Raw genomic sequence first — 27835 nt, 5'->3', positions numbered from 1 at the left:
ATGATGGTCAAAAGGGTATTATGGCCATTTCGGGACATCATCCGAGCCACCAGCCCATGAAACATTCACACCATGTCGGAAAGCTTTGTTAGACTTTTTCATAACTCTGAATTCAATAATACGGAAAATAACTAAACTCAATGAGTCAATGAGTACACCTAATGAATTAGGATCAAATGGTACCAACACCAAATGGTACCAGCACCTAATGAATTTGAACACTTTAGGCCCAGCAATATAATGCTTACTTTGATTTGAATTGGTTTTCTACATACGTTGCTAAGAATCCAATTAAATCAACTGGTCTACATATACTTCGATCAATCCAGTTATTGTCTGACCGACGAGAAGGCAGTTTTATTTAGATTTGTTGCTCTTCTTCTTTATTAGTCCCCGTGTCTCCTAACTATTTCTTCTAATGTATATCACCATGTCTCTCTTTATCTTATTAAAAAAAAAACATGTCTCTCATTCTCGCACCACATTGTCAATTTTATTAATTTTTTTATTAACTAGTTTTACTTTTACTTTTCTTCAACAATGGTAAGACAAGAATTTCTAATTCTACACCAAGACCAGCTGATCCAATTTATGACCAACAATATGTCAATATACTCGATACATATACATACGCTAGACACAGAAAGTCCACCGTTGGTCCTATACTCCTATTCTATGAAGCAGCTAAAGATTGACGTGACGCGCGTTTGAACATTATTGGTAATTTATTACTATATAAGCATATCCATTGATTTCACAAAATCTAACGAATGCATTGCTCTTCATTCTCATTTGCCAATTTGCTCTCTCTCTCTCGTCTCCATGCAGATCGGCTTAGCAACTCCTTCACAAACCCGCCTTAAGTTTTCATCTAGACCCATTAACTCCACCTACCGCAACTCTCCACTAAAACCTATAGCAAGAACAGCATCAACTCTAAAAACTATCTCCAAAAGACCTCTTGAAACAATCCAAACACATCTTTCTAACTTAGAAAAGTTACTTCAACCCCAACAAATTTTCAACAACAACAATAATGAAAACAAGGAAAGAGAAAATAAGGGGTTGTTAAATGCTCTTGATCTAACAAAATAATATTGCCACAGGTGAAAGCAGCTGAAGAAATGTCACCGAGGAATCTCAACCGTTTAAAACGGCTTTTATCCATATCGCAACAATATTCCCCTAGAAATAATCTTGCTAGTAAATGGAGAGAATATCATGGATGTAATGATTGGGATAATCTTCTTGATCCACTCGATGAAAATCTACGGCGAGAAGTTGTTAAATATGGCGAGTTTATACAAAATGCTTACCAAGCATTCCAGTCCAACCCCTCCACATCAAAAAGTGATGAACCACCATTGTCTGCACGTACTGTGGTTTTAAATGATCGGTCGTATAAGGTGACCAAGAGTCTTTATGCTACGTCATCTATTTCAATACCGACTTGGGTTGATGATGTGGCACCCGATCTAAGCTGGTTGACTCAGCGATCCAGTTGGATCGGATATGTTGCGGTGTGTGATGACCCACGGGAGATTGCGCGTATGGGCCGTCGAGATATTGTCATCTCGTTGCGTGGGACGTCCACATGTCTCGAATGGGTGGAGAATGTTAGAGATTTACTTGTTAAAATTCCTGGAGATGAGGAAACTGGTCATCCCAAGGTGGAATGTGGGTTTCTGAGTCTTTATAAAACACCCGGATCCATACCCGAAATGGATAGTTTATCCGAGTCCATTGTCCAGGAAGTTCGTAGACTGATCCATTTGTACAAAGGTGAGGATCTAAGCATCAGCATTACTGGTCACAGCCTTGTTGCAGCATTGGCCTTATTGGCAGCAGATGAGTTGAGCACGTGTGACGCAAACGTGCCACCCATTGCTGTTTATTCGTTTGGCGGTCCACGCCAGAAAGAACCGGAGCAAATCGAATAACAATAATGGGGTCAAAGTGCTACGTGTCGTTAATTCACAGGATGTGATCACACGCGTGCCAGGGATGTTTGTGAATGAAACACTTGATGAGAAACTAAGAGCATCGAAGGCTGCTGGTTTTCTACAAATGTTAGATGATAATGTACCATGGGCCTATTCACATGTGGGAAGTGAACTTAAGATTGATAGCAAAATGTCACCCTATCTAAAACCAAATGCTGACGTGGCATGTTGTCATGACTTGGAGGCGTATCTTCATTTGGTGGATGGATTCCGTGCATCTAATTGTCCATTTAGAGAAAATGCAAAGAGAAGTCTCGCAAAGTTGCTTAATGAACAAGGTTCCAACATGAAGAAGTTGTATACAAGCAAGGCACACGGACTAAAGTTGGGCCTGGACAGAGGCAATGTTCCAATACCAAACTGTCTCCCAAGTCCATCGTGAGATTTGTTTTTGTATATATTTGTCGCCCAAAAATATGCATTTCTGTCACTAATTTAAGAACATATTAGTGTGTTATATTATATCCAGTCATACTAAACAAAATAGTAAACGAGCTGAGCCTTCCTTCTAACCGTATGTGTTTGGGACTGTTTTTCAAAAGTTTGATAATAATAACTATGCCCCAATTAAATATTACATTAAATTTTCACAAGTCAAATTCTTCCATTTCTTTTTTCATTTGAATTCAAAACTATTTTTCTTTATTTTGCTAAATAGAATAACTGCTGAATTAGCAAATGAATGAAAAAAAAGGAAAACAATAATTAGAAGAACACGTTTGACGGATTGTAGTTTATAAGTTACTCAGAATCTTTGACAAGGTAGAGAGCATATTTTCTCACGTCACACAATTTGTAGTCACGATTTTGTTCACAAATTTCAATTTCCTCCAATACTTCAAACTTAAGATTTTGAGTGTTATGATTTATGAATATCAAAAGTTTTTGCATGACTAATGAAATTACTTAATATACCCAATATAAATAATAAAAAGTTCGCGGAAGTGGTATGCTAGCAAGTAGCAACCTCCCACACTCTCCTTATGCTATAAATTCAATGTAATGTGTATTTTTTTTTCCTCGTACAAATTTCATTTTGTCTCATTTGAAATGACATGCAAACCAACCATATCTTGTATAATATTAAAATTGAGTATATGGATTATGGAACAGACTGTATCATTACAACTTATTTTCCTGATCATTTATTTCATACAAGCTATACAATGACCACTCGATGGACATTAAGGAGTAATCGTGGAATCAAAATCCACTAGCAAAACAGTTGTAAACAGAGTACCTTGTTAATGTAGTACAGAACTTCAGAATGATTCACAGATGGACCAAATTTCTTTAAAGCTTATCTTAGATTCTTAGTTCATACAACTTTTAGCTTTTTATAAATTATGAACAGACCTGAATTGAGAAGGCAAATGAGAATCAATCCTTGTGATGATTCAGGCACATTGGACATTGGAGGGTATCAGCAAACCAGAAAAACTATTATACCACTTAAGGAGTTCAATTTCAGTGAGAGAATTGCAAGTCAAGTCGGAAGCTATATGATGAAAGCGCACAAACTCAGGAAGGTAGCTAGATCATGAATGGAGTACGATTCTTGAATGTAAAGGAACCTACTGCATGATCTTTGAGTGAGGCTGTAAACCAGAATAACGTAACCATATTTTATTAACCTTCAATGATTCTTAACCTTCAGTTTAGGCAAGAATCAGATGTAATATTCACTGGCCTCCAGAAGGCGTATCTCTTCCTCCATGTTCGAAAGTGAGTTGTGGTTGCAGATACATATTTTGCAGGTCCTTTTGCAAGTTATATATGCACATGCTGTTCTAGAATTTTTTTTTCTGGATTTTTTTTTTCTTGGACTGTCAACTGTTGTATGCGGATAAAGAAAACAATAAAGAGACAAGGACAGAATAACAGCTAATAACCAAGGCGCGGATTAGGCTGTCTTTAAGGAAAGATTTCGCCCCTTCCAATGGTGCAGAAAGGCAACAGTGGCGTCTTTCTCACAGATTCAATGGTTAACAAAGAAATGACTTTGCACTAGAACAGACTACCCTCTAGAACAGCAATATAACTCTCTCTGGCGGCTGACAGAAAGAAGAGAAGAAAAATAGGGATGAGGTTATGTTTCTCTGATTCGTGTTTCTAATCAACTGTATTTGTTATGGACGCACAACCCCTGTATTTATAGAGGTAAGGTGGTCGGTTCCAGATAGGATAAGGACTCACACTTCCACTCTAAGTCAGTTTCAAACTCTAAGAGATAAAGACTCATCCTCAAACTCTAAGTCGGTTTCACCAACAGATAAGAAGAAACCAACTAGACACCGAAACTAGTATTTAGAAATACTCCTAGAGATTCTAACAATCCTCCACTATTTCAAAATACTAATAGTCCCCCACTATTTTGGAATAGGATATTACAAAAGATATGGTTTAACAAAGTGCCAGAGAAAATCGAAAAAATAATGCATAAGATATTGGTGTTTTACGGGTTTGAACCAGTCATAGGATAACATGTCTTATAATACGTGAAAGTGGTGGATTAAAAAAATCTTTGAACCAACATTCCCTTGTAGTAAAATAGATTACATGCACCCACCTGCTCTTTCATTATATGCCAGTTCTGCGGTGTTGCACTTTTTGGCCCCTGCGCTGCCTGTGTTCCATGAATGCTCTAGAGTACTTGCCCGAATACTCATAAAAACCGACCCAGTTCTATATTCACGTAGGTGGATATCCATCAAGTGTACATTGCAGTTAAAATATACTATCTCATTATAAAATGGACTATGGATTCCAATAAGAGTAAAATAACTCATACTTTCTCATTACAATTCAAGTTATACAAAGTATACAAAAATGCTATCTCGTCATAGGGTTGGACGTCTCAAGAAAGACAATACCATACTAGAACGACGAGGTGACTTGTTTTTCCCTTTGAACCTGCTTCATGGGATCTCCAATCACATAGGTGGGGTTGCCGTCAGTGTCGCCCTCTATCTAAGGCAAAAGTCCCATCCCTCTCGACGTATCAACCACTTACCTCCTGCTAAGCAGTTTTGTCAGAGGATCGGCTAAATTTAACTCTGGCGTCACATAATCTAGAGCGACAACTCATTCCAAAGCTTTATAGATCGTAGTCTCGCATCGAATATGTCTGCTTTTCCCATTATACAATTTGCTCTTTGCCTTTGCTATTGCGGCCTGACAGTCACAATGCATAGGTACAGCTGGAGGCGGTTTTATACCAATAGAAAGATCTGCCAAGAGGTTTCTAAACCACTCAGCCTCAGCACTTGCTTTATCTAAAACAATAAGCTCGGACTCCATGGTTGAACGAGATATCAAGGTCTGCTTAGAAGATTTCCAAGCGACTGCACCTCCACCAAGGGTGAAAATATAACCACTAGTGGACTTGATATCATGAGAATCAGATATCCAGTTTGCATCACAATAACCCTCTATCACAGGTGGAGTTTGTCTAAACTGTATGCCATAATTCATTGTTCCTCTCAAGTACTTGGTTAGTCTCTCTAACGCACTCCAATGTTTCTGGCTAGGACAATGAGTGCATCTGCTTAACCTGCTAACTGCATAAGCAATGTCAGGTCTAGTGCAATTCATCAAGTACATGAGACTACCAATAATTTGGGCATATTTAGACTGAAGGACACTATGTTGAGCATTTTTATGAAGTTCACTAGTTGCCTCATAAGGTGTCGACACAGGCTTACTATCATAAAAGTTAAACTTCTTCAAAAATTTCTCAACATAATGCTCTTGTGAGAGCGTATATCCATCACTGTTTCTGATGATTTTGATTTCAAGAATCACATCATCTTCTCCCAAATCCTTCATTTCAAATTGGGAGGATAAGAACATCTTGGTGTTTCTCACAACATCAAGGCTAGGACTCATGATTAACATATCATCCACATATAGACATATAATCACATATGTATTCACTTCAAAAGTTTTAAACTAAATACATTTATCAGCATAATTTATTTGATATCCATTGGACATCATGACACTGTCAAACTTTTCATGCCATTGTTTTGGCGCTTGTTTCAACCCATATAAAGACTTAACTAACTTGCATACCTTTTGCTCATTCCCTGGTACTATAGTACCCTCCGGCTGCATCATATATATTTCTTCATCAAGATCACCATTCAAAAATGCAGTTTTTACATCCATTTGATGAATAAATAAATTATGAATAGCAGCTAGAACCATTAGAACTCTTATAGAAGAAATCCTAGTTACAGGAGAATAAGTATCAAAATAGTCAATGCTTTTTTTCTAGGAGAATCCCTTGACTACTAATCTAGCCTTGTATTTCTCAATGGAACCATCTAACTTCAGTTTCTTTTTGAAGATCCACTTGTAACGTATAGGTTTCGCCCCAGGAGGTAGATCAACTATCTCCCATGTGTGATTAGCTATAATCGAATTTAGTTATGAGTTTATAACATCCTTCCAGAAAGGTGCATCTCAAGAACTGATTACCTCATTATACGTCACAGGATCATCATCAAGAAGAAACGTGTAAAAGTCATCACCAAAGTTGGTGGATTTTCTGTCTCTTTTACTCTTTCGAATTTTTTGTTCAGAAATTTCAGGATCTGTTGATTGTTGTTCACTAGGAGCAACCAACCTCTCAATGCCAATTTTCAAAGGAAACAAATTCTCAAAGAAATCAACATTTTTACTCTCTATAATAGTGTTAGCATCGACAAGGTTATTATCAGATTTTACTACTAAAATCTATATGCAAAGACTATTATGAGCATAACCAATGAACATACAATCAACAGTTCTAGGTCCCAATTTTCTCTTTTTAGGTTCGTTCACTAGAACCTTTGCAAGACACCCCCACATTTTGAAGTATTTCAGGTTAGGTACATGACCTTTCCATAATTCATATGGTGTCTTATTCCCTATTTTTTTGTTGGGTATCCTATTATGTATATGGCAAGCAGATAGGATTGCTTCCCCCCACAAGTTCAGGGAAGCTCCAGAACTTACAAGCATAGCATTCATCATCTCTTTTAGTGTTTTGTTTTTCCGTTCAGCTACTCCATTAGACTCAGGAGAGTATGGTGGAGTAGTCTCATGAATAATGCCATTCTTGTCACAAAAGTCCTGGAAGGGGTTAGATTCATATTCTCCACCCCTATCAGACCGAAGTCTTTTAATCTTACAGTTAAGCTAGTTTTCAACTTCAGCTTTGTACTTGAGAAACATCTCACCTGCTTCATGCTTGTTTCTAAGTAAATATACCATGATGTACCTAGAAAAGTCATCTATGAATGTAATATAATAAAACTCCCCCCCCCCCCCCTCTAGACATGGTACTTCTGAATTCACCAAAATTCGTATGAATAAGAGTTAGCAATCCAGTTTTATCTCTAGAAACAATTCTGCAAGGTTTCTTTGTGGCTTTAGTCTCAGCACATATCTCACATTTATCATTAGAAATATCAGACAATAAACCATATGCTTTCATTCTTTTCATATACTGAACATTCACATGTCCTAGTCTATCATGCCATTTATTAAAAGAGTCAAGCAAGTAAGCAAAAACATATTCATTCTTATTAATAATAACATTGTTAAGTACATTCAACATGAAAAGACCACTATTATTACAATAACCTTTTCCAACAAAACCCTCATTCTTTGTCAAAACGAACTTGTCACTCTCAAAAGTCACCTTGACGCCAGCTTTTCCTAGTAAGGACGCAGAAATCAGATTCTGACGAATCTCAGGAACATGAAGAACATTACTAAGTGAAAGGGTTTTCCCTGAAGTTAACTTTAGAAGAATCTTGCCTGTTCCCTCAACAGGAACAAACCTAGAGTCACCCATATAGACCTTTTCATCTTTCACTAGTATGTAGTCTGAGAAGGCTTCAACATCACCACAGACGTGGTGGGTGGCACCATAATCTAGTACCCAGTTCTTCTTCCCAGTGGCCATGAACACTTGTGACACCACAGCAGCAATAATATCATCTCCCTCAACTATATTAGCATTGTGAGGATCATCAGTGTTTTTCTTGTGCATGCACTGAAAAGCCCTATGTCCAAGTTTACTACAAACATAACAATTTCCATTGCCAGTACCACTCCTTTTAAAAGAAGTGTCTTTGACCTTGAAATTCTTATTTTTGTTGTACTTCTGCTTGATAAATGATAAAATGCTAGTTTACCTATAAAATGAATGATGAAACTCAAAACGTAAGTAAACTAAAACTTATTACGAGTCTATATATATCAAGTTTTCTACTCTCAATTCTATCGAAATAGAGTGGAGTAACAAATTCGTTCCACTCCTAGTTCTCTAGCATGGAATGAATTCATAGTTAACTAATCGGTCTTAAGTCTAATGAGAGGTTTACGAGGGGGAATTATACTACGATGCAACTACCCACAAGATACAAACTATAATTGATTCAACTACGGAAATACTACATTGATTCTATAACAAGGAATTAGGGGGGATTGATTCCACCTTAACTCAACTTAACTCACTAACGACGAAGCGTCGTAATTCGAATTGAATCGCTTCAGCGAGAACAATTGGTTCTTCCTAATCCCTAATTACACATGACATTTCTACCAATTCATAACTAGCATGTGAACGATTAAACCCATTCTCATGGCGAATTAATCGTTTCTAGAGTGGAATAGAAATTACGACGACTCTACGATAATCGAATCAAGCTTTCATCAAGGCTTCTCAACCCCTCTAATGGAGGTTTAGCGAGAATCATTCCACAATCATTTCCATATGAATCTAAACTAAACATAATATCAAGATTCAAATTTACTAATCTAAATTAAACAATAATTAAATTCTAATTAACAACTAAGAAATGGTAACCAACAATAATTACAACTAGATCTAATAGATTGAAATAACAAAAATCGAAATGACAAGAATAATAACTATTTTATTTATCTAATGAATGATATTCAATGATTCAAGAAATTAATCTAAAACAAGAAATGAAATTCTAAAACTAAGTTCTAAAACTCATTAATGGAGGCTAACTAATCTAATTCTAATCTAGGTCTAACTATCTACCATTAACAAAGAGCTAAGCTTTTGTTTTTATACTTTCAGATCCAAAAATCGTGCATGGGCTTGGAGCCATGTTTTGGGCCAGAGAATCAGGCCCAAAACCCAATTTCTTTAGTCCAAAATGGGCTTTTCAGTTGCAGTTGGCTTCGACAGATGTTTCGTCCACTTCTGCTCCTCTAATTAGGTCAAGGCTTGGACCATTGGAAAGCTCTTTCTGAGCCGGTCGTTTTGACATAAGGTAGGCCCAATTCCGAGGTCTGAGTCCAAAGATACGACCTTCTAAGTTCTCACGACTTTGTGTGTTGTTTACTACGCGTTTGACTTTGACTTTTCAAGCTTTGACCGGGATTTAGAAAGGCTTTGTCTCCTTGAATCTTGGCCTTTAATCACAGAACTCCTTAGCAACCAACCATTGCTCCTTTATCTCGCTAAAGTGGCACATTTATGCACATAATGGACTTTGAAGGCTGAAATGCATAAAAACACGTAATCAGTATTAACTCTTACTTATTATTCACATAATTGGTCTAAAAGTATGATTATTAAGGGGTTAAAACTACAGTTTTGGGCTCTTATCAACCACCCCCAAATAGCATTTTGCTTGTTCTCAAGCAAATATGAGAAATTAGCATAAGTGACCAAAAATGGAGTTCTATCTACTATCATTTCGCTGAGTGCGATTGCATTGACCATATGCAACAAGGCCTTAAACCACTAGGAATTTTTTAGTGGACGAGTTATAGCCTCGTGAGAGTTTTCCAGTGAAGGTACTCACAAACTTTATCTATACTATAACGACTAAGAAAGAAAACTATTGTTTCCTTATTCATGTTCCAAATTATCTATACATCTCACTAGCTATGAACAAGAATAACCAAGTAAAAAACCTAAGCTAATATATGCATAATAATCAATCATCTACAATAAACATATATACAATGAGTAATATTATGAAATGCAATAGCAGTCCGTTTCAAACTTCGGAATAAGCGATCCCAAGTAGGTTCTCACAATAATAGTCAAGATCAACACTCTGATTTTTTCACTCAAGTTTATTACTCTAGTCTTGCTGGGCACACTTTACCTTACAATCTCAATGACACACAAGGAAGCCGAGTCGATCAAACACATCTGCCACTTACTATCACACTAACCTATTCCTAATTGAGCTAGAGGTCTTTTATTAGGTGTTTCAGGGATTAGGAGATGATTTAAGAAGGAAAGAAATAGATATTCAAAAAGGACAAGTCTGAGATAATGGAGTCTTCATATTATGTAACTAGAGAAAACTTTGTTATTTACTTTTGCTTCTACACTTTGTTTCCATCCTTAGCCATATTTTTTTTCTTTTTCTTTGGCTTTTGACTCCTTTTATTCTATTTTTTGGAGTTTTATTTTATTTCTATTTTTATTTTTCTTTTCTTTGGATGGAAACTTCTTTTTTTTTTTTTCTGGAAGCAACTAACTAATTTTTGTTTACACGTGTTTTTCTTCTTCTTTCTTCCTCATTCTATTCTCGGACTTATTCTAAATTGGGTAGGTTGATTTTTTTTTTTTTTTTTTTTTATTTTGTTTTGTTTTTGTAATAGGGTAAATGATTTGTGGTTTATGAAAGGCTAAATAAAGGCTCAGAGGGGCGACTAGCGGAAAATAATTCATAGGTTTGAATTTCGGCTATATCGATCCAAAGAGGGCCTAAATTCTCGCTTAGGATATGGTTTAGTGATCAAGCAAGTGGACGTGTGATTTCTCTATCCGGATTTTACTTCTCCCTTGTGTCATTTCTCAAATGTTTCACTCTTATAAGACTTTAGGCTATATTCTCACCGGATTTGTAGAATAAGTACTCTAGCCTAGATTTCAAACTTATCGCTAACAATCATAGATACTCATGTAATATATTTATAGATAGATGCAAAGATTATTACTTACATATTAACCTAAGTTTCTAAAATTATCCTAATGCAAAAGCTACGTTGAGACTTCTAGATTGTTAAGAGCATAGAAAGAAAACAATACCAATATTTCTAAGTGTATAGCATAACTTATTTATTTATATTTTTTTGAATTTTTGAAATTTTAACTAGAAAACAAGTGCATATTATACATATCTATATCCTAACGGATGCCTTAATTACACGTGTTTCTATGCCCACCCCAAACAAGAAGCATGCTTTGTCCTCAAAGCAATTAAATAAATAGGATAGAAAAATACCATGGAAACGGCGTGAAATTCTAGAACATCCGCAAAAACAAGGTTAAAACATACTAATATAAAAAACGGCATGAACTCTATAAGAGTTCCACCCATTATGGGGTTAACGTAATTAAATTGCTTGGGACATAAGTAGACACTAAATGGAATTAAAACTTACCTTATCTCCGGACATGCATATTATCTACCCAATAGCACCATGGGTCTTGTATTTCAGATGGGCATGGCAAGTCCAAGAACAAATGCTAGCAAGAACCATAAGCGGTTCCCACTTCGTGTGTGATCGCCATGCGACCAAGCACCATAAGTAGTGCTTTGGAACAAATCTTCGAAAAGACTGTTCCGGTATTATTGTAGGAGATGTCATCTCAAACTACGCCCTGGAACAGCTGCAAATGACCCGGAACAACCCGCGAAAACCGGAAATTTTCTTTGTTCACGGAAGTCGTAGCGAGTCGCCTCGGTTTTTTTTTTGACATACAGTGTTTTGGCGCCAGGCGTGCTCAACTTGGGCAAAAATGCGCCAGTGCTAAATTTCGAGAGAAAAATGTGTAGGGCCGGTGCTTCTTTCTCTCTACTTAAGGCCCGAGGTGCTAATGGTTGAAAATTGAGACGAACAATGGGAAATGTGGGAGTGAAAGGTGAGTGATGGAAGTTAGGTGTAGTGTGGGTTGTGAGTGTAGAATGAATGAAGTTTATATAGGTTTTAAGTTGCTAAAACGAATCGGGAAGTTGCCAAAAAGCTTTTCCGGCAATTTCCGGAAATACTAAAATTTCCAAACCCGAAAACGGAAACAACTCATATTCTTGATTCTAAAACAACCCTAATATCTTTGAGGTTGAATTTAGGATAGAACCTACCTATTTTATCGAGATTTCATCCTACCATGATATTTATTCATAGATATGCCTATTCGGCAATATTCTCACCCTGACTCCGAAATAACTTCTAAAAAAAAGGAGGTCATATAAAAATCATGCTGGACTACATAATACCACCCCCAAACAATTTGGAAAAGTGGGATCAACATTAAACAACCACGCACAATGAAAATAACCACATTATATTAATATTGTCATTCAAACAACATTTCACTACAAAAGTCAAAATTAACTACGGAATTTAACAACGTAACATCCTATCTACTAAATATAATAAAAAACAACATCAAAACAACAAACAAAGAAGAAATCTAGCTACTCTTCAAGGGGAGGTGGGGGGTAGGAATAGGAATTTGAGTGATCAAGAATGGAAAAACCAACACCCCACCCCCAAACAAATTTTTGAAAACAGGTTTGTAAAAATTTGTTTTAAAACGTGGGTCTTTTAAAGTCAGATTCCCGAGACTTGCTAGATTACTATTTTTTATAGCTTTAAACTTTTTTACTTTTTATGAATTAGGTTTAATATAAAGGAAAACAATAAGCAGTAAAGACATAATTCACACCATAGAGAAACATGACTCAAAAACCAAGAAAACATGCAAGAGTGGAAAACGTGAATTATGTGAAACGTGGACTTAGGATTCGGTACTTACAGCCACACACTCCATAGGGAGGGCGCGGTTACTTGAATGGTGCATTCACCAATATATGGAAATGAAAGGAAATGCACCAAACACAAAAATTGAGTCGTTTATAGTCAGATACTCGAGACTTTATCTAAACATATGTATGAATATGCAGTTTATCATATATCAACAACCGAAATAGTTGTGGATCGTTCCATAAATAAATATCACATAAACCATATCCAAACACAATCAAGCACCAAGATTTCCTACGACGCAGCCTAGTGGAATGAAAGCGAAGTCGGATAGACCTATAACATAACCAAGCATGCACCTTATGTTTCATCTTTGAACGAGAGGGTGTCCTAGTGAATAAGTGTGGAAAAGTGAATGGTTGTGGAAGATATGGTGGATTGGGATAAGTTTTAGAGGGAAAGCATGGAAAAAATGAGGATGTGTGTTTAACACAAAACTCATTCATGGTGTAGTTAGGGACTGTCTCAAGTCTGAAAATGAAGGTGTCAAGTGGTTTATCCTTGGGAAGTATTTGTTTACTAGGTGGATTTAAAAAATCATGAAGCACAGGAGAAACTAAAGGATCGAGTGCAAACTCGAGGTTCCTTTGAAAAAGGTGGAGGGTGGGGAATATTGGTGATGGAGAGGTTAGCATGATCGAAAGCTTAGCTCAAGATTACTTCAAAAACATGTTTTAAGATTACTTCAAAATTTTAGAGGTTTTGTTAGATTTCCTGGGATTACCTTCAATGATATTGGCTTTGGAATGGAATTCCTTAGACAACATGTCATCCCGAGTCTTGTTCTTTTCCTCTATGTGAATGTGAATGATCACATCCTCAAGAGTCATATGTTTACGCTTATGCTTCATACTGTTTTTATAGTGTTTCCAAGACTCGGGGAGTTTCTCAATCAAATATCCAACAACAAAGGTTTCGGGTAAATCAATACCCTCAATTTTCAAATCATTAATCAGCACATGAAAATCATGGATTTGAGGCGTTACATCTCTATCCTCTCTCATCTAGAACTTTAAAAAAGCCCCAATAGCATATTTCTGAGTACCAGCATCCTCTATTACGTATTTTTTATTCAAACTCTCCCATATGTCATGTGCATTCTTATTTGAACAATAAATATCAAATATTTTATTGGACAAGGTACTCAAAATAGCATGAAGACATACTTTATTCCCATTGAGCCAAGCAGCGTGATTTCTTTCGAAATCATTAGAACCCTCCATGGGTGTTGTATTAGTGAGATACTATACATAGTTGAGTACATCTAGAGCTGTGAACACCCTTTCTCTCCATCGCTTGAAGTGTAAACCGTTGAAGGATTCAATCTTTGACACATTGGGTAAGTTGCGAGCATTCAGTAGAGGTGCATCATCTCTCATAGTCGAAGTAACTTCCATGACTCCAGAATTGGTTTCTTTGATCGGCGTGGTGTCAACTGGTGTAAACATCTTGATCTTTTTTTAAGATTGTTGTATGCGGATAAAGAAAACAATAAATAGACAATGACAGAATAACAGGTAATAACCAAGGCGCGGATTAGGCTGTCCTTAAGGAAAGATTTCGCCCCTTCCAATAGTGCAGAAAGGCAACAGTGGCGTCTTCCTCACAGGATTCAATGGTTAACAGCAGCCTGATTTTGCACTAGAACAAACAACCCTCTAGAACAGCAATATAACTCTCTCTGACGGCTGACAGGAAGAAGAGAAGAAGAATAGGGATGAGGTTCTGTTTCTCTGATTCGTGTTTTTAATCAACTATATCTGTTATGGACGCACAACCCCTGTATTTATAGAGGTAAGGTGGTCGGTTCCAGATAGAATAAGGACTCACACTTCCACTCTAAGTCAGTTTCAAACTCTAAGAGATAAAGACTCATCCTCAAACTCTAAAGGGATAAAGACTCATCCTCAAACTCTAAGTCGGTTTCACTAACAGATAAGAAGAAACCAACTAGATACCGAAACTAGTATTTAGAAATGATCATAGTGATTCCAACATCAACTGTTACAAGGTAATTAATATGGAGCAAAACTGTTACAAGGTAATTAATAAATGAACAATGACGGGTCAAATGCATGAATTTGGTTTAGTTGTTTTTGTCATTGCCAGGTTGTTTTGCGCTTTTGCAAGCTGTTTTTTCTTTAGGAAGTTGGTGATTGTCGTCACACAGCCACACTCAAACAGTTATAAACAGTTATACACAACCGCTACTCACCCATTCAAGTGAGTTAGTCACCTATTCAACACGCTGCAAAGTTTCAGTAGAACTTTGCTGCAAGCTTGCAACCATCCTTGACTGCATCCTCCAAGTTTCTAGTAGGCCTCTCATACAAAGGACTAGGAGTCTAGGAGTACCAGAAAATTTTAAGTTCAATCATGAGAAAATAGTGAGGCCTTTTGTCGACCAGCTCTGATTTGCAGTAATTGATTATTCTACAATCTTTTTATTTTCTTTTTCTAAAAAATTTATAGACAAGAGGAACAGTCTTCGACAGAGGAACACTTCCATTACCAAACTGTCTCCAAGATATAAAATTTATATTTTGGATAGAGGAACACTTATAGAGGGATTGTGAGATGAGATTTGTAAGTAATGATAATTTCTTCCATTAATATGACAACTTGTTTTTCGTGCATAATTGCATGTGATACCAAAATAAATATAAAAGATAATCATACTAGCTAAACTGTCTCTAATAATCTGTCTAATCTGTCTCCGATCCCTCTATAATTCTATATTAGAATCATAATAGATTGCTAATAATTTAGCTCGAATACTCCTTAAATCAATTCATGCTACTATACTTTCATTCTCAATCAAAATCTCATTCGAGTTATATGATTTATTTCTGATTTGTTTTGCTATGTCTTTTCAAATTTCGATCTTGTTAGATGCTGAAGTTCCAATGCAAACCCATTAACAACAATTCTATGTGCTTTGAATTGAAAATCACATGAGAATTGGCATTTTAAGATGATGATCAACTTCGGCTTTCAGTTGTTGATAAGAATGGCATATGTCCATCATTCACAACTTCAGCTGATGCGCTTAGCCCCCGTAAACAAAAGTATTAATTAGCGAGTTTATAACATTTATCCCACATCTACTATCTATATACTAAAGCATAGACCTTCTCCAATGTGGCACTCTAATATGAGAGTTAGCCTTTTCTCTATCCTATGTGGCAATATGAAAGATAGTATCTTCTAATAGCCTACAATTCCACGTACATGGAACCTCTTTGGAGAGTCTGAGTGTATTTCTAATTCTTATATTTGGAGAGTTTGAGTGTATTTCCAATTCTTATATATCTGATCAAATAAAAAAAAATTGCTAAAAAATAAATGATTTGTAGAAAATAATTTCCTATTACGAATCAAACACTTTTAGTGTTCCAATTATTATATATTTGATCAAATAAAAAAAATTGCTAAAAAATAGGTGATTTGTAAAAACTAATTCCCTATTACACGACCAATTAATGTTTGGATAAAAATTCTTTCTATTATCATCCCATTTCGAGGACTCACAGAAATACCTTGGTGCCACACAACTCTCTTCGTACAACAATGTGTTGAACTACTTCAACAAGTCTGTCTGCGTGAGGTATCCAAAGATCTCGATGTTAAATGCAGCCGATCCACAACCCCCTTGCAAGAATAGTTTAGGCTGTCTCCCGATTGTTTCACAGAAACAGAGACAGTAAAGCTTAGAAAAAGGTGCGTGTACGGTTCCTAAGGGATAAAATTTTGTCCTAATCAACCGACTTTATCGAGAAAGATTAATTTTTTTAGGCCAAGTGGTTAATAGCGAGATTTCAAACCAAATTATTGGTCTCACGGTATACCTCAGTATAGAGGATGAGACCAAGAATCTTTATTTGTTTATAAACTCTCCCGGCGGGTGGATAACCCCTGGAGTATCCATTTATGATACTATGCAATTTGTGCCACCAGATGTACATACAATATGCATGGGATTAGCCGCTTCAATGGGATCTTTAATCCTGGTCGGAGGAGAAAGTACCAAACGTATAGCATTCCCTCACGTTTGGCGCCAATGAAGGGAGTAAAAAGAAAAGAGAGGGAAATATAGAAATAAAATAAAGAACCTTTAAAAGAGGATTTTCTCTCTCCTATGTGGCTTTCTAATATGAGAGTTAGCCTTTTCTCCATCCTATGTGGCAATATGAAAGATAGTATATTCTAATAGCCTACAATTCCACGTACATGGAACCTCTTTGGAGAGTTTGAGTGTATTTCTAATTCTTATATTTGGAGAGTTTGAGTGTATTTCTAACATAGTTAAAAACAATTATACAAAAAATAACATCACAAAATATATAATAGAAAATGAAAATAATAATAATAATAACGGCAAAACAATAATGACAAATATTTTAAAATATGTATATATGAATAAAACTAACGTCAAAAACAATTAATGGGGAACCAAAACTGGATGCAAATATATCGAACTAACCTCAAATAATATTTAACAAAAATCGAAACTTAATGCAAATGCAATTATTAAACAAATCTTAAAAAGTAATTAATAGAAAATCTAAATATGGATACAACTGCATTAAACTAACCTCAAATAATAATTAATGGAAAATCAAAACTTGGATGCAAATACATCAAACTAACATCAAAAAATAATTGTCGGAAAATCGTAAACTGGATGCAAATGCATTGAGCTAACCCTCAAAGATTAAATTAACGAGAAATCGGAAACTAGATGCAACTGCATTAAACTAACCTCAAAGAAAAATTAATTATAAATTGGAAACATAATGCAAATGTGTGGAACTAATCTTAAAAAATAATTAACGGGAAATCGGAAACCGGATGCAATTGCATTGAACTAATTTCAAAAAATACACTGGATGCAAAACCTCAATAAATAATTAACGGGAAATCAGAAATTGGTTGCAAATTCATTGAACTAACCTCAAACAATAATTAACAGGAAATCAGAAACTATATACAAATACAACTTTATCAAATAATAAACGAAAAATTAGAAACTGGATGCAAATGCATTAAACTAATCTCACAGAATAATTAACGAAAAATCAGAAATTGGATGCAAATGCATTGAACTGACCTCAAAGAACAATTAACAGGAAATTGGATGCAAATGTATTGAACTAACCGAAAAGAATAATTAACGAGAAATCAAAAACTGTATGCAAATGCATTGAACTAACCTCAAAAAATAGTTGAGTTATATATTATGGGAATGTCTCGATAAGTATAGTTTTGCATTTAAAATGATGTTTATATTATGTCTTTCCGTATGATTGAAAACTCCTTTCTATTCGAGTAGCTTCAATATATATGAACTTCTTCTTATTAGGCAATCTCATAAAACTTCAATCAAACTTCTATTATTAAACAATAAAATGAAGTTGAAGGGTTTTATCAAAGGCGAGTTATGTTTTTTTTAATGGAGAGTGAGATTTTCACGTTATAAAATTTTTGGTTGAGTGATCAATATAATATCAATATATAATAGTTTTATATATTTGCAAATATTTTTTAGAATAATTAATATAACAGCGCCCGTTCGTAGATAATCTTTGAAGATTTCACATAATGAGTCATGCATAATTTAAAGAATAATTAACGGGAAATCGGAAACTGGATAATCTTCGATGATCCCACATAGTAAATTAAGCATAATTTATTTTTTATGTCATGTTTGTAAGGACACTACAGATGGATCAGTAGAAGTTTGTATTACACACCACATTGGATAATTATAAGAAAATCGAAAACTGGATTCAAATACATAACTGAGCTCAATGAGTAATTAATGGGAAATCGGAAACTTTATGCAAATTGTATTAAACTAATGACAGAGAATAACTAACGGGAAATTATAAATTGGATGTAAATCTTTGAAAAATATTTAACAGAAAATCGGAAACGGTATGCAAATACATCAAACAAACCTCAAATAATAAGTAATGGGAAACCGAAAACTGGATGCAAATGCATTGAACTTAACTCAAAAAATAATTAACATAAAATAAAAACCGAATGCAACTGCATTAAACTAACCTCATAGAATAATTGGTGGGAAATCGGAAACTAAATGCAAATGCATTGAAATAACTTTAAAGAATAGTTAGCGGAAAATCAGAAACCGAATATAATTGTATCGAACTAACCTCAAAGCATAAATAATTAGAAACTAGATGCAGATGTATTGGACTAACCTTAAAGAGTTATTAACAGGAAATTGGAAACTAGATCTAAATGCAATGAACTAATCTCAAAGACTAATTAATGAAACATTGAAAAATGGATGAAACTGCACTGAACTAACCTAAATGAATAATTAACGGTAAATTATAAATTTGATGTAACTGCATTGAACTAACCTCAAAAATAATTAACGAGAAAATCAAAACTTGATACAAATGCATTGAACTAACCTCAAAGAACAATTAATATAAAATCGGAAACTGGATGCAACTGCATTGAACTAACCTCAAAAAATAATTAACGGAAAACCAAAAACTGGATGCAACTGCATTAAACTAAAATCAGAAATTAACTAACGGGAAATCAGAAATTGGATGCAAATGCATTGAAATAATCTAAAAAAATAGTTAACTAAAAATCGGAAGTCGGATGTAACTGCATCGCACTGACCTCAAAGCATAAATGTCCACTTTTTTAGCCTTCTCACATTAGCAATTACGAGTAATTAGGAACCCAAAACGAAAGTGAGTTTATAAAAACAGACTCTTACATGTATGCAAACAAATTATAAACTATCGAACTAACCTAGGAAAGCAATTAACGGCAAATCAGAAACTGGATGCAGATGTATTGAACTAACCTCAAAGAGTAATTAACGGGAGATTGGAACCTGGATGCAAATGCAATAAACTAATCTCAAAGACTAATTAACGAAACATCAAAACTTGATGCAAACTGTCTTGAATTAACCTTAATGGATAACTAACGGGAAATCATAAATAAGTAGATGCAATTGCACTAAACTAACCTCAAATAATAATTAATGGAAAATTGGAAACTTGATGCAATTGCATTGAACTAACCTCAAAGAATAATTAATGAGAAATTGGAAACTGGATGCAACGTACTCAATTAAACTAACCTCAAAGAATAATTAATGGAAAATAAAAAACTGGATGCAAATGCATTGAACTAATAATCCTAAAACATATCTGTATTATATGTAGGGGGAATAAATGTCTCAACAAATATAGTTTTGCATTTTAAATAGTGTTTTATTATAATTCTTTTATTGTAATTGGGAATGTCTTGCTATTCAAGTAGCTTCAATATTATCTTCGTCATATTGGGCATTCTCACAAAGCTTCAATCAAACTTCTATTATTAAACCTAACAATAAAAAGAAGTCGATGAGTTTTATCAAGGTTTGGTACTTCCTTTTTATAGAGAGTAGTCAAGAAATTTAAACGAGTAATTAGTATAATTTTCATATCTCATAGATATGCATAGTTGCTAATATTTTTTAGAATAATTTAATATAATGACACCCATTCGTAGGACACGTTCATGTGAAAAATCTTTTCAAGTGGGAGTAGTGTATTCTTTGAGGATATGGAAACAATCAATCTGTTTTAGTGATTTGTACACATTACGTAAGCCGAATGGTGATGATTTACCGCGAAATCACCATAAATCTAATAAAACTATTATACAAGCTAGATCGAGCTTAAAATAATTTTATTTGAAAATTACGGATTAATATTCTAAACCACAATGTGAAGAGGCTATCTCAATTTGATCCCTTAGTTTTCAAGTACTTATGCACTATAATCGTTGTTCATTAACGTATTTCGGTTTATTTTCAATAAAAATATATTCTTATTCGAAAATGTGCCGCTAAATCACCATAAATCTAAGAAAACTATTATACAAGCTAGATAGAGTTTAAGATAATTCTATTTGAAAATTACGGATTAATATCCTAAACCACAAAGTGAAGAGGCTATCTCAATTTGATCCCTTAGTGTCCAAGTACTTATGCACCATAATCACTGGTCATTAACGTATTTCTATTTATTTTTAATAAAAATATATTCTGATTCGAAAATTTGTGTGAGACATTTTGTAAAGCCTTTTCAGCACACAAAATATTTAATAGATCCCGAGCGTATGCCCGGGTCCAAAATCTAGTCACACAATCTATTATAACGACTCTATTTACAATTCACTACTACAAAAAAGGACATAGATAGCATCCCAAAAACGCTATGAATTTTACTTGATAGCACTTATCAAACGCTATCAAACACGATGCTATGCTTTTATTGATAGCGTTGTCTCCAAAAACGCTATCGATTTGATAGCGTTTTATGATAAATGCTATTAATATAATTGCATTTTTTTAGCGCTGCCAAAATATTTATAGCGCTTTTGGGTAAATGCTATCAATTTAATTGCGTTTTGTTTTAATGCTATTACTATTTCAATAACGTTTTTTACATAAGTGCTATCTATTTCAATAGCATTTTTTTTCAATCAGTGCTATCTATTTCAATATCATGTTTTTCTTTTTTTTTTGTTTTTTTTTGGCGCACTGAATTGTTGTAATAACCACCCCCACCTGTGCAAATATACTTTAAAATCTACAAATTAACAACGCCTAAACACACGATAATTAACAATAACTTCATTCATTAATAACCATAATATAGTATTCCACTGTACAACAACAAAAAAAACAAAAAACACAATTCAAGCTTTCACAAAAGTTTTTTTCAATAAGAAAAATAAACATGCTAGTGTCGACCTACTTCGCGTGGTGATAAGTAAATATTACGTGCTTTGTAAGTCATGCAATTGCAGTCCCTTTATCATCTCTCATTGTTTGCAATTAAGAATTTTCTCTCCAAAGACGTGGTTCTGAGTACGTTAACAATTTCTATCCAAACTTTCGAGGTATTGTCTGCAAGAGGTACACCATGTACCGGTTTGATAGGATCATCAGTCTCCCAACGTCCTTTAACAACTAATTCATGTGGAGCCACCCAATTCAACAACTTACATTGTTGTCCAGATGTCTACATTTCCAAAAACAAAAAGAAGAAAAAAACCTTAGTATTTTGATTATTAAAGAGAAAACCAGACGGTGGGGTTGTTTTGCTTCGTTTGGTAAGAGATGGGAAATATAAAAACAAGAAGGGCGGGGCTGAAATTTGGAATTTTCATTTGAGGCGGGCCCGAAAATTTGGTGTAAAGTCCAATAATTGACCCGCGGCAATAGCACTTCTCTAAAAACGCAATCAATTCTATTGCGCTCTTCGTCCAAACGCTATTCTTTACTTTCCCAAAAACCTTTATAGCGTTTTTTTATAAAAGCTATTGAATAAATGCTATCTATTCACATTTTCCTAATAGTGATTTTCGGTTTCCTCCAATCCTTCATGGCTTAAGTCGTAAGATGATATGTTGTTTATTATGAACATCAAAAGTTTTTTCATGCTCAGCCCTCATAAAATTACTCAATATATACCTCATATAAATATTAACAAAGTTCGTGCAAATTGGTATGTTAGCAATCCTCCCATACTTCTCTTGTGACACAAAAAATAATGTAATTTGTATTTTTTTTTCCTCATACAATTTTCATTATCTCGTATGCAAAGACTTAAAGACATGCTAACTAACCAAATCAATTTACTTTTAAACTGCTAACTAATCAAATAATTTTCTTTTAAACTTTTTTTATTTCACACAGTTATAAAGTGACCTCTTGTGCATTTTCAGCAGCTTCAAATGCACAAATGTTCGAGATTTACTTGTTAAAATTCCTGGAGATGAGGAAACTGGTCATCCCATGGTGGAATGTGGGTTTTTGTGTCTTTATAAAACACCCGGATCCATACCCGAAATGGATAGTTTATCCGAGTCCATTGTCCAGGAAGTTCGTAGACTGATCCATTTGTACAAAGGTGAGGATCTAAGCATCAGCATTACTGGTCACAGCCTTGGTGCAGCATTGGCCTTATTGGCAGCAGATGAGTTGAGCACGTGTGACGCAAACGTGCCACCCATTGCTGTTTATTCGTTTGGCGGTCTACGTGTAGGCAACCGTGGCTTCGCCAATCGAATAACGAGTAATTGGGTCAAAGTGCTACGCGTCGTTAATTCACAGGATGTGGTCACACGTGTGCCAGGGATGTTTGTGAATGAAAGACTTAATGAGAAACTAGGCTATGTTTGATAGGAGCTGTGACAAATGCAAATTTTGTCACCATTTGTCACTGGCAAATTTGCTATGTGACAATTGCAAATAATTTGTGGCAAATTTAAATTTGCCACTGTTTGATGATACTGTGGTAAATATCATTTGTCCTGATTTGCAACAATTTGCTGCTGTTTGATTGTCCAAATTTGCTGCGGCAAATAATTCATTTTTTTCATTTTTTTATGCTTTTAAAATATTTATGATTTAAAAATTATAGTCACTCTCCTGACTTCACCAAATTCAAATCTCATGTGTTGTAAATGAGTTGAACTTTCGAGTTGAGGGTGTTATGGTTACAAGGATGCACAGGAAGAGAAGTTTTCCTATTCGAGAAATTATTAATTAAGAGTCTAGAGGAATTTCTGCATCTTTAAGCAAAACATCTTTGCCTTGAGAACCTTAAGCTTGAAATACAATTGGAGACTGAAGCATCAGGTTCAAAAGTTATTACTCTAATATCTACTGTATTTCAGGTTTTTTCTGTAGATATGGGACGTCTCCTTGTGGGTACAAATTATCGTGGAGACTTTGAGGAAAGGTTAATGGGGGTTGTGGATGAAGTCAGAGAAAGCAATGGTGCTATAATCCTATTCATAGAGGAGGTTCACACTTTAATTGGAGCAGGGGGATATAATGCAAGCAGTGCAGCAAATATATTCTGATACATCTCAAGAGCATCAACCTTTAAAAAAAAAGACTGCTATATGGGTAACACATTCAAGTCTAGGTCTATTCTGATACATAGAATCCATACACTTATTAAATAGTCTTTAGAATAGCAATAATAGCAGATAAGAAGAGATATAGAAGAGATATAGGGAGATATATACTCAATTCTTGCCATACTATCTATTCACATTCACCTAGAACTCACCCTAACATACAAATCATAACTTTGCTAGCTTGTTTTGTTTCTTTGGAAAGTTGTTTAATGAATGACATATAAATCCCAGCGGATGATAAAATGTTGCCATGATAACTGTCTCTTGTCTCTGCAATTTGAAGACGCTTAACCTCAAATGAGACCACAAATCCGAACCGTATTCATGGGGACATACTCAAATGTGCGTTCATCAAACAAGCTCATTCCTAGAACATAATACTTTTAATTAAGACAAAGTTTGAACATGAAAGAAATGCTCTTGAGTCCGACATTTTTAGGTATTTATTTTCAAAATCGGTCGACAAATCTAAAAATGTAAGAAGATACATAGCTCTCACATCAATGAAAGAAGAAAAGACTCAATTTTCGCTCAAGAGTCGGAAGAACCATTATAGTTCACTATATGCGAGGAAAAACTGAAACACGTAAAATAAAATAAAAGCGCCGGGGAAGGTGTAACATGACTACCACTAGCCCGATAGTGCAAAGTTGAGTGCACTATGAACATCCACACCAATTTGAGCTTCACTTTCTCTAAATCTGTTGAGGCCGAGCTCGGCTTTCGGTTGAATTCCGCCAAATCCTTTCACGAACCTGGCTTGTGTCAATTTGGTCAAGTGGCACCGCTGCCAACAGCGAGGACTCAATCAGTATTTGATTTTACGGATCTCACCAACTTAAGCCACCCACGGACATATGAAGGCGCGTTATAACCCAAACCAAGGCGGGGTTTTAGATGTAAAATTTGTGGCCTCTAAAACGTCTCTTTCTTTTTTCGAGAATGAGATCCGATCTTCTAGTCCGCGGACTCGTGGGATGCAAACAACTACTGGTGTCAATCACGATAACACAATTCCTTTTAAAAAGAAATGTGATTGATGGATCATAAAAGCACAAGATCGGGAAATATAATTACCAAGCTCAGCTCGTTGCTCCAAGCAAACTGTTGAACCCTCTTTAGCATTCTTATCAAACATCAAGTGACTTTTCTTCGCTCGTTCATTTCCATTTTTTTCATTACCATCATACACCTTCCTACTTTTCCCAGTGTGATTATCGTGCTTCGTTGTGTTTCTCACAGGACTGCTTGGTCTCTTAGATGGAGATAAATTCTTTTTTCTCTGTTTGTTATATCCGAAGGCAAAATCAGAAATTTTCTCGCCTCTCTTTTTTGTAGTGGAGTGAAGTGAACAATGCAGTTTCAATCCTTTAGTACAATGCTTGCCCTTCTTCGGTCCTCACCACACTCGTTAGCCGTTTCTGTCATAAAAAACGTGGATCAACTTCTTGTTCCTTGTCGATTCGTTGTCCCTATTCCAAAGTATTCCTCGTCAACCCATTCGGATGTGAACTTCGGGCAATATGTGTGCAATGACAACCGAACCGGGCAAACCAACTTTATCATCAACTTCTCCATTTTCAATCTGTCGCCATTCTTTTTCTTAGAGTCAAATAGGCTTCTTTTCTTTCCAAAGATTATCATTTTGCTTCCCTCTGTTTGTAACAAGAGAGCTAGACTTGAAGCTTTGACTTTTGAGTCACTGAAATTCTTTTACTCTGTTTGGGATTCGAGATACTTAATCAATAAAAACTTTTAGAATCTTATGTGTCTTGTCAACAAGCTCAAAGATGCATTTATTGTCTTCTTCCAAGTGATTATCTAAAACAAATTCCTTCCAAATTTGATTAGCCTACTTCCGTAGATTCTTTGGAGGAGGACACGGTAGCCACGTCCATACATCCAAGTTTCAATTGTGAGATGTTGAACCCCTTCTTTTAGATATGTCTTGGCAAAGTCATTTGGTAAACGCTGCACACATTAAGATACTGCACACATGAAGATAGAAATACAACATATACATAACTACAAGAAGTGCAACTAAGAGGAGGTGTCTTGAAAGATCCTCTCAACCAAATTTCCGCTGCCTCCACGACTTCTACAATTATCGGTAGACTATGACGAAAAACAAATTAAGCCCGTGTGTTAGATATAGTACATACTCATTAATATCTGTAGCAGAAAATTATCTGGTAGTGAGGGGTAGGGGGAACTACTTTATTCCTTAAACTGATAAGATCAGGTTTGTATACTGTGTTCATATACTAGGTAGGATGCACAAGCCTAGAGATGAGGATAACCCTTCACTCCACCTAGAACTCACCTTAACATACAAACCATAACCCTTCACTTTTTTCCCCTGAATATGCTGCCCAACAAGGCAACAAGTTTTCTATTCATAACTTATTAAAAGTCTGACGAGTCCTTCACTAGCTAAGTAACTAATCGATCCATATAATATATATATCAATCAGGAAACAAAGGTCCAACACTAGAAACTAACAGTACTTACAAAAAACTTAACAATTTATGAGAGCAACTATATACAACATTTACGTGCTCATTATCGTATTGCATTCGTTTTTCCCCATCTATAAGTAACTCATAAGCAGCTTGAATTTTAATAAATTGCTTCACCCATTGCTTCAAGATTGAAATTCTCAAATGATGATAGACCACATGGCACAGAGAAATTGAGTGATAATACAGCAAACAAAGAAATTTATATCAATTGTTTTACCTCGTTGGAAGCAGCGAGAAAATCTTTGAAAGGCCAAAGAGAGAAATTTGAGTTATCTCTGAATTGTACAAGTACTGCTGCTGATATTTTCACTTCTGCAGCACTCACTGACAAATTAAAACCAAAGGCAGAAACCTACAATGGTTTCAGCTTAAAAAGTCAACAAATTGGATAATCCCTAACCCTAAACATATCAAATTTTGAAATGGGGTGATGTTAAACTTCCAAGTGAGTTGTGACACAATGAAATTTGATGAAACACATAACCCCACTCTTACTTTTAATTATTATAAGAAAATTATATACAAGAAGAGATGAGAAGAAATCGAGGAACGAATTGCAGCTCAATGGTTTGATGTTGAAGGCAAAGGTGGGTTGGGTTTTGGAAATATGTTATCGGGCTATTTTGGTTTTCTTTTTTCTGTTGGTGGCAAATTTGTGTGTTGTTTTGGCGTGGCAAATCAAGGAATATGGCAATGGTGCTATCAAACACAGCCTATGTATTCACAAATGTTAGATGATAATGTACCATGGGCCTATTCACGTGGGAAGTGAACTTAAGATTGATCGCAAAATGTCACCCTATCATGTTGTCATGACTTGGAGGCGTATCTTCATTTGGTGGATGGATTCCGTGCATCTAATTGTCCAGAGAAAATGCAAATAGAAGTCTTGCAAAGTTGCTGAATGAAGTCAATGAACAAGGTTCCAACGTGAAGAAATTGTATACAAGCAAAGCCCACGGACTAAAGTTGGGTCTGGACAGAGGAAATGTTCCAATACCAAACTGTCTCCCAAGTCCATTGTGAGATTTCTATTTGTATATAATTGTCTAAAGCAAAAATATGCATTTCTTTACTAATTTAAGAACAGATTAGTGTGTTATATTATAGCAAAACAATCCTACTAAGCAAAAATAGTAAAAATATGTTATGCAATTTTTTATTAAAAACTGAAGGCATATGTCTTTGGGAGTGTTTTTCAAAACGTTCATGTGTTCTATATAATAAGTGTGGGAGATTGCTAATAATAACTATGCCCCAATTAAATATCCCGTTAAATGTTGATAAGTCAAATTCTTCCCTTTCTTTTCTATTTGAATTTAAAACTAGTAGTTCGGTTTTTGGTTTTAGCAAATAATGAATGAATAAAAGGAAAACAAGAATCTAAGACCATTAATACTGAGTAGTTGAGAATGCTCCCAGTAACCCACGTCAGCCCCCTTTTTTTTCTCTGGTGACCGACACATCGATTTTTCACGTAAAAAAAGAATTACATGCTTTTT

The 27835-nt window shown here is 35.1% G+C and overlaps 1 protein-coding gene and 1 pseudogene across 1 annotated transcript; both read left to right on the top strand.

The window, feature by feature from the left end:
* The first annotated feature begins 757 nt into the window (after nucleotides 1–757).
* Nucleotides 758–2515, top strand: LOC147512799 (phospholipase A1-Ibeta2, chloroplastic-like). The gene is given in 3 exon segments (XM_086595800.1): nucleotides 758–1092; nucleotides 1095–1936; nucleotides 1938–2515. Coding segments are annotated over 3 exon segments (1560 nt in total). The 5' UTR covers nucleotides 758–822; the 3' UTR covers nucleotides 2386–2515.
* Nucleotides 2516–3349: 834 nt separating this feature from the next.
* Nucleotides 3350–27359, top strand: LOC147512798 (phospholipase A1-Ibeta2, chloroplastic-like; annotated as a pseudogene).
* Nucleotides 27360–27835: the final 476 nt, after the last annotated feature.

The sequence above is a fragment of the Coptis chinensis genome, chromosome 3 (assembly GCF_015680905.1).
Source record: "Coptis chinensis isolate HL-2020 chromosome 3, ASM1568090v1, whole genome shotgun sequence".
Classification (NCBI taxonomy): domain Eukaryota; kingdom Viridiplantae; phylum Streptophyta; class Magnoliopsida; order Ranunculales; family Ranunculaceae; genus Coptis; species Coptis chinensis.
This window is presented reverse-complemented; position numbering and strand designations above follow the sequence as displayed.